This window comes from Micropterus dolomieu, linkage group LG18 (genome assembly GCF_021292245.1).
Source record: "Micropterus dolomieu isolate WLL.071019.BEF.003 ecotype Adirondacks linkage group LG18, ASM2129224v1, whole genome shotgun sequence".
Classification (NCBI taxonomy): Eukaryota; Metazoa; Chordata; class Actinopteri; order Centrarchiformes; family Centrarchidae; genus Micropterus; species Micropterus dolomieu.
Genome location: NC_060167.1, coordinates 13,033,672 through 13,042,258, shown reverse-complemented (window position 1 = coordinate 13,042,258; position 8,587 = coordinate 13,033,672). Strand labels below are relative to the sequence as shown.

The following is an 8,587-nucleotide window of genomic DNA, read 5'->3' as shown; positions in this document are numbered from 1 at the left end:
CACGCTGCACCGCGACATGAAAAAAAAAAATCGAGCGGCGACAGACGCTTCCTGTCACTGCTGATGGTGACAAGCAGACAGTGTGTGTTTGCGTGCAACTCCGCGCAACCTCCAAACAGGCCCCATTTCCTCTTGTGTGAGTCACAGTGTACCTATAATGAAATATAAAGGGAAGCAATAGCCTATATACTTCAGTACGTTCTCTACTGTAATACTATGATTGTAGTTTTTTAGTTTTAATGTTTTCTTTCTTCTTCTACTGTATCTGTTGTGTCTCTGTTGGAGACATTGTCGGAGTGATGCTGCATACGATTGCCTTTACAGGAATAAAGTTGCATTGAATTGAATTGAGGTAAATAAAATTTCAGTAGGATGTATTTAGAAATAAAAAAAAAATAAACATACAGTGAAACATTACAATAAAGCTGAGTAAATATAAATCAAATAAACACTACACAGAACTATTGAGTAGATACAAGTAGGTGAAAAGAAATAGGTGTACATATAAATATATATAAAAAACTATGACTAACAAAAACAGTGCCTATACAAGTCGAGTGTTTGTGAAAGCAGCTTTTGGCCACAGAGCGGCAGTATTGTACAACTCCCATTCAGCCGCTGTTATTTAAAGGGTCAGTTAAATGTGGATCACTTTTAAGATCTCACCTCTTTTGTTATTTGCAGAAACTAGTTCGTGGTTTAGAGGTCTCTGCGTCTACACCATTAGGTGATTGAGCAGCCACCTTCAGTACTGTGGTGTCCGAACAATAATGCTGCGATGATGTGTTGAGAAGAAATCCGCTTGACACTGTTCTTGATCATAAAAGTTTATTACATCAAGGAGTTCAGCATCAATTACAAGCTCTGCAGCAGCTTGGAGAGTGACCCAGCCCGATGGCCACTCTGTCTTTCTGTACATCAAACATAGCTTATATAGGATATGTGTAGGTATCTGTTAGGTACCATAAAAGGGTCTGAGTCTGCAAAATAAAGCTCCAACCCATAGAAGGGTACAGTACTATTCTGAGGTAACAAAACAAGGGGTCAGAGGTCAAATTCTATAGAAGGGTTCATGAGTCAAATGCACATATATTGTACACAACAGTACTTTACACATTCTAATAATATTTTAAACAATATTTCATTTAAGTCATTAAATGGGCCTAATGTGTTTTTCTGCAACCCTGCACTTGCAATTTGAAATGGTTTCTTCCACCATATTAAGGTCTTATTATGGAGATGCATCTTTACCCAAGTGTCTCTCTTAGCACACTAATTGTATGTGAAACAGAAAACTGAATATACTTGCATGTGGCTCTATGGCTTGGTGGTTAGAGCACTTGTCTTGCAAACAGGGTCATGAGTTCAATTCTCACTAGGACCTGTGATTTGCTATAACATATGTCTCTTCTTCTGGACATGACTGTGAAGCAGAGGAATTTTAAACTCTTCTGACCTGTTCATGTGCTGATGTCGCCTGAGGTCACGCATGAGTCTTCAGGTCACATGGCAGTCATGTAAGAGTCATCAGAGTCCCATGAATCAAGGTGTGCATTGGTGTGAAACTTGCAGGGGGAGCTGTCAGGACAACGTGAGCAAGTGCTGTTGCTTGTGTCTTCATCCATTAGTGCTACCTGTCCAAAATGTGCACACTGCTCTCCTCAAAGGAGCATTCTTTGTCCTTAAGAATGAGGTAGACCAAGTAGTGGTGGAAGAAGTACTCAGATCTTTTACATAAGTAAAAGTCCCAGGACCTCAATGTAAATTTAGTCTATTACAAGAAAAAGTTTTGCAAGTAAACATACAGATGATTCTCAGCAAAATATGCACAAAGTATCAAACATAAACATGCTTGTTCTGCAGAAAAAATACCTCTGGGAGTTACATAGTATCATAGATTGTTAACATCGATGCATCATTGTGTAAGCAGCATTTTTTTTGTTGTAGCTGGTCAAGGCAGATCTGGTTTTAACTGTTGCTAACCAGCAGGAGATGATTAATTGTGTTGGAGAGGAAAAAAAAAGTTCTGTGACACAAATCTGTATTCATTTATTTTAAAGTTTTCTCCAATCTTTTACTATTTTGTGAAATAAAATTTACAGTAAATAGAGTTATACCTCTCTGTGCCTTAAATTGTTATTTGAAGGAAACCATCTGATAAGTTTAGAGGGGAACAACTTCAACTAAACCACTGGTTCAACACATGTATACATGTACCAGTTTAATCAAAAATGCTTGATTTGTACCATGTATTTTGTGTCAAATATTAATATAATAAGTAATTATTAACTACACCTGTCAAATAAATGCAATATATTTTCATAATTTCCATACAGTATATTTTTAAATTATATAAATTGTTAAAGAAGAAAATGTGCTTTCACAATTCCCCTTCTGTCTTTTTTTTCATTTTTAGTTTAGTTGTACTTTCCATTCCAAGTATAGTAACATGATGTATAAGCTCCTAACCTCATAACTCACTTTCTTAACATAAGTAATCCTGTTAACTTCAGCATACAGTAACAGTGGACAAAGATATTGTGTAACACAAGATTGTGATTGTAGGATTAGGTCAGTGAAGTAAAACACATATTAACAGTGATTATGAACCAAGGGTAATAGATTAGATATAGCAGATATTGATTTAAAAAACACTGGCCTGGAAGAGCTCATTTGGATCCACACATTTTATATACCATATATCTCTTTATTTGTCATCACCACCCACTTGAAGTACAGTACAGGCAACATCTGCAAGATAATTTTACTACCAAAGTTGTAGATTACACATTGTTATTATACTCTCAGTCTTTATCACACCGATTGGATTAAACACAGAGAATAAATGTTGATAAAGGAAGATTTGCTCCTTGCAGCATTTCCTGTGATCCTGTGTGCATTCATATTTATACTTTAATGAAAGTACTAGCAGTAAAATATAATTAAAGCATGTGCAATGTTATATTACTTTATATCTGTGGATTATTATTACTGATGATTGTGTTAGCAGTATTTTAATATTATAGCTGATTGCTGATTGTAAGTTGATCTTGCAACTATTTTAATGATCGACTAATTGTTAAAGTTACAATAAAAGCAAAAATGACAAATATTTCCCAGTTTCTCAAATGTGATGATTTGATGGTTTTCTTTGCCATGAGTCATGGTAAACCTGATAATGTTGGCTTTTGGAGTGTTGGTCTGATAAAATAAGCAATTTGATGACACTTCTGCTCTGGGAAAATAGTCTGGGAAAATAATCGTTATTTCAAGCCCTATTTTTAATGTAAATGTGAAAAGAAATGGTAAATGGCTGCATTTATATGGCACTTTTATCCATCCAACAGCAGCAAATGGGGATCGAACAGCCAACTCTGTGATCGAGATTGATAAAATACTTTTCCCCTTTTATTCTACAGCAACATGTCTTTTCCCGAAACTCACAATGACCTGTGACGACGGGGTCAAAGTAGACATCTCTTCATTTTAAGGAGTCACAAGCCAACAAGACTGGGAAGCTCTGATCAACACAAAAAATAACTTTTGCTAAACACATGTGGCTACTCAGCTTTTTTGAAAGTATTGAACTGAAAGTTTTTCTTCATCTGAAAAGGATTTAGATTTATTTGATGTGAAAATGCCTGGATTAGCTAGAATTAGCCTATAATGATTTAAAACCAGTATTGAGGCAAATTCTAAAAAAAACAGAGTTTGAACCCATGACCTTTTTGCTGTGAGGTGACAGTGCTAACCACTTCACCACCACACCACACCACACCACACCACACCACCCCACCCTCCAAAGAAAACAGAGCTTGCCAAATAAAGAAAAAAGAAACATGCACACCCACTTAGCTATGAAAACCAAGGATTTTAATACTTACTTAGCTCTGTTCCTCAAGCTGTAAAAACTCCAAATCACTCATAGACTTTAATACCAAGTATTGGCAGTGCACCAGATGAAAAATAAACTCAAACACGGCTTCAATACATTTATTAATGTATTTAATTTCAGTGAATAAAATATGCCTCTACATAAAACAATGTAAAATATTACAATATTATAATTGCGCTTTATATACACTAAGAAAAATAAACATATGTAAACATATATAAGCATTATATATATATTAGTTTGAAATCAGGACAATAAGTTATCAAAGAAGGAAAAACAAAGTAATAGTTTGACATTTACATACACATGTCTGAGGTGAGAACACTACATTAACAATTGAGGACAGCTGCCTTGGTACAACATTCAATTTGTACATAACTAGTATTTTGGTCAGTCATAAGTAATAGTTTTAAATAAGTTTGAGGTACTTTGGCATGATTACACGTATAATATTTTTTGTGACTTTTTCTTTCTATTTACAGAGCAGCAATACAGGGAGTCACTGGACCATCAGGGCTATGGTAACAGAGGTAACATCTTTCTGTCACAACATCCAGAAGACAATATGAAACCTGAGAGGGGAGGGAAAGAAGAAATCATTCATTAGTGTGAGTTCAAGTCTTGATGTGATTTTGTAGTTATAACGAGAAAGCTAAATAAAACTCAAATTCCTCAATGAAAGAAATATAAGACTTAGTATATAAGCGATAGTTTGACACGTGAAACTGATACCACGCTAAACTGATACCATTCTCATGTCAACTGGCAACTGGCTATATCTTCAAATTTAACGGAAAAATTGTGTTGAGTGGTGCCAATCTTCTCATCTAACTTTTGGCAAAGTGTTAAAGTTTTTTTTTCAAAAAAGCAAAAATGGAGAGCCAAGTTTTCTTCTCACCTCATCTCTTAATGAAGGCAACAGGCAGTTCTCTGTTGGGAACCAAAAGTCCTGAATGGATGACGTCGAGTGGCTCATTATCTGTTGCTACAATCTCATAGTCTCTGACCAACTGTGAGAAAGAAAAGCATAGTTGAATTTAATCAGACAGTTCAAGCTTTAGGAGAGTCCTGTGACAGAACAGAATCAGCAGGTAGTGATACGATGTCCCAGTTTGACCTACCCACTTGTAAACTGCTTTCATGTGACTGATATTTGATTGAGTTTATAAAGAGAACTGATCTTTGTTTGATCTTACCCAGCACATGGCCAGCTGCAGCTGCAGCTCTGCCAGCCGGCGGCCGATGCACATCCTCTTTCCGATGCCGAAGGGAACGTGGGCAAATGGGTTGATGGTGCCATGCTCCCGCAGCCAGCGCTCAGGTTTGAACTGCTTCCCGTTGTCGAAGTACTCCTCATTGGAGCCCAGGGCGTGGCTGTTTATCATCAAAACTGTCTGCAAATGAATGAAAATAGCAATTGAAGCATAAGGATTTTTGATCACTGAAAGTAGCTGAGTTTTTACTACTTGATAAAGAGAAATAAATTAGATAGTGCAGTAGATTACAAGAGTAAAGTCCAATAAAGACCTTTTTACTGTAAATCTGATCTATCCATGCAGTTTGCTGAGTTGCACAGCAAAGTTGCTCCAGAGTTTGTACAGTATTTTACAGTAGTTTTTGTAATACGCAGACATCAGTCAAATGTAAATTAATACAAGAATGTAATCTGCTCATGTCAGGTGTCTGGTAAAGAGATGTAAGCCACTTACTCCTTTGGGAATAGCATAATCTCCCAACACAGTGTCTTTGTCCAGGGTTCTGCTGGTGAATGGGACTGATGGCGATAACCTGTAAGAATTTGAAGAAAAAAAATATGGGAATATTGTCTCAGTGAAGTTATATTATAGCATGAGACACATGTCTGAGCTGTTTAGTGGGAGCTAAATGTAGTCTGATGTTTTTCACAGTGAGGTATGAGGTAAGATGAGGTAAAATGTAATCTCCAGTCAGAGCTCTTATACATTCCCTGGGTGATGTGGTTACGGTATTAGCTTTAAATAACATGTTCGACAACTTGTGACTGCACGACATGAAAGGAAAAAGTGGACCGCATAGGGGGTTAGGAAGTGATTTGAACGTGACCACACAGTAGATGTTAAGCTGGGAACACTGGCTGTTGCTGGTCATTACACCATATCTCAGGAAGCTTATTTTTGAGGCGGTCATGTGTGTGTGTTTTGCCTCTTAATCTCCGTGGTACTGGGTGAAATCATGATGCAGCCAGTGAGTCTGATTGGAAACTGCGAACTGTTTAGAAAAATCAAATTTATCGGTAGCTGTTATGTCATGTCGCGTATAGCTACAACCATTTTAACTTGATCATGAGCTGTAGAATTGGACATATACAGTTTTTGCAAGCCACTCCAGTCTTGTAACTACTAGCAGCCAGGAGCTTTCTGTATAGCTTTTTTCCACACTGTTGTACTGTACCTCATAGACTCCTTGAGGCAGGCCTTGAGGTAGGGCATGCTCTTGATGTGCTCTCCACATGGGTCCTGGTCGGGAGGCACAACCTCTCTAATCTCCTCCAACAGCTTCCTCTGGGCTCCGGGGTTACGTGACAAGTTGAAAATAGCCCACAGCATACTGTTAGCGGTCTGAGAAATGTAAACACAGCGCGTGCGAGAGAGAGAGAGTGAGAAGCAGAGAGGAAAAGAGGGAAGGAGTCAGAGAGGAGATGTCACTAAGTGAGGCAGCTACTCTAAGTGCATTCCTCTGTGGGGTCCTGAAAGGAGCTGAGGAATGTTTGGGGTTCCTCAAAGGCTCCTCAGTTACATCCACATCACAATCATTTTTCACTTTGAAGCACTGTAACTGTAGAACCGGTTTGTTATAGAGGCTGAACTGATTTTTTTTTTCTTTCCCTACTAGGCGAAAGGTAAAATATTTAAAAGGTTAACCTGTGTTCATAACTAATGGGGGGGGGGGGGACTGCAGCTCGGTGATAATCTCTGTTTTCTTTAAGAGCATAAAGCCTAAATAAACAAACTGCTGTAATAATCAGAAATAGCTTTCAAGGAATAATTTCAGATATGGGGAAATATGTTTATTTGTATTTGTATTTGTCTAGTAGCTATTAGGCTACAGCCAGCAGTCGGTTAGCTTAGCTTAGCATAAACCCTGGAAACAAGGGGATACAGCTAGCCTGGTTCCGTCCAAAGGTTAAGCTCACTAATGTTATAGTTCACAGCTCGTACAAAACCTTATAAAAGTAAAAATGTCAGGTTATGGTTGCAGTAATCATAAATGTAAGATTTCCAAAAATAACTTGTTAATTAGTGAGCTGAATATGTGCTGGAAGGTGGATTTTGTTACCTTTGTTAAGTGTTAACAGAGCCAGGCTAGCTGTTTTTTTATGCTAAGCTACGCTTAACTGGCTGCTGGCTGTGGCTTCATATTGAACAGACCCATATGAGAGTGATATCGATCTTGCCATCTAACTCTCGGCAAGAAAGCTATTAAGCTTATTTACCAAAAATGTCAAACTAGTCCCGTAAACCAAAAAATTTAACTTTGTAGTACAAAATATTGCTCACCGTCTCAACTCCTCCAATCTGCAGCTCTGTGATGGCTGCGTACAGCTCCTTCTTTGAGAGACAGCTTTGGTGTAAGATGTCTCCGATTAAGTCATCAGGAGCTCTGACGGCGTTCCTCTTCAGCTTTTTGTCTATGTAGACTTTGGCTGAGGAAACACAAAGCAGCAAAGATGTAATCATACATACATATGAGGTTTAATGCCATTTAGCAGTATTTTTTAACATTCTGTACTCTTCAGTGTTTAGGTTTAAGTTATCTGTCACGTTCCTGACCGCTGTTCCTCTTAGTCTGGAAATTCACAACAATATTTGCGAAGCACAGGTAATTTTCTGTGACATTTATATTAAATAATATTACATTTTTAACTGATGCACCTGCCATGAGGAATCTGATGGGCTACAGTAAATTAGTAGACAAAGCCGATTGACCAATTAGTGGATTGACTAAATATGAATCTGCAATTTATATGATTGATTGTTTAAGTCATACATCAATTAAAAGTGTTTGCTGGGTCCAGCTTCTCCAATGTGAGAATATGCTGCATTTCTCTGCTTTACATTATTGTACAGAATAGGAAGATATTTGAGTTTTGACTGTTTTCAGTTTTCATCTTGGACTTGCAGACATTTTCTGACATTTTATAGATCGACTAATATGTTAGTAGCAATACTTCTCACCTATGTTGTACTGTCTATGATCTGGATTAAGTTATTCAGCATTCAGGATTCACAATTTAAGTCCCTTTCTTTGGGTCTATATTGTGTATGATTTATGCATTAGATTGTGTATGAGCATGGCTAGTTGCAATGTTTACATTTCATGATAAAAGAAAAAAACAGCAGGCACATAATGAGTGAAATTTAATTTGTCTGATGTTTTGTCCTTACATGACATCATATCCATGATCTAAATCTTGTGAGACTGTGAGGCACCAGTGACTAACTTTATATCTGACTGATGGTTCGCTGCCACTAAAAATACTCTACATAAATAATAAAACAACCTCACTTGCTCTCACACAGCTGCTTTGTTCTTGTGAAGATTGCCACCAAATGTCAGGAAAGTGCATGTTTATGTGCGTGTTTTTTGAGAGGTTGTAATGAGCAACATTCTCATAAACAGTACAAGCAGCATCATCTTCTCCCTCCCTCTAAT

At 37.4% G+C, this 8,587-nt stretch overlaps 1 protein-coding gene across 1 annotated transcript in view; it reads right to left on the bottom strand.

The window, feature by feature from the left end:
• Positions 1 to 3,979: 3,979 nt before the first annotated feature.
• The window catches only part of LOC123956296 (1,25-dihydroxyvitamin D(3) 24-hydroxylase, mitochondrial), a 6,965-nt gene continuing 2,357 nt past the window's right edge, over positions 3,980 to 8,587 (bottom strand). Inside the window, exons 7-12 of the mRNA XM_046028386.1 lie at positions 7,432 to 7,577; positions 6,326 to 6,492; positions 5,605 to 5,683; positions 5,092 to 5,289; positions 4,794 to 4,905; positions 3,980 to 4,467 (exon numbers count right to left, since the gene is read on the bottom strand). Coding sequence (XP_045884342.1) covers positions 4,795 to 4,905; positions 5,092 to 5,289; positions 5,605 to 5,683; positions 6,326 to 6,492; positions 7,432 to 7,577 — 701 coding nt within the window. The 3' untranslated portion in view covers positions 3,980 to 4,467; position 4,794. The remainder of the gene's footprint in view (positions 4,468 to 4,793; positions 4,906 to 5,091; positions 5,290 to 5,604; positions 5,684 to 6,325; positions 6,493 to 7,431; positions 7,578 to 8,587) is intronic.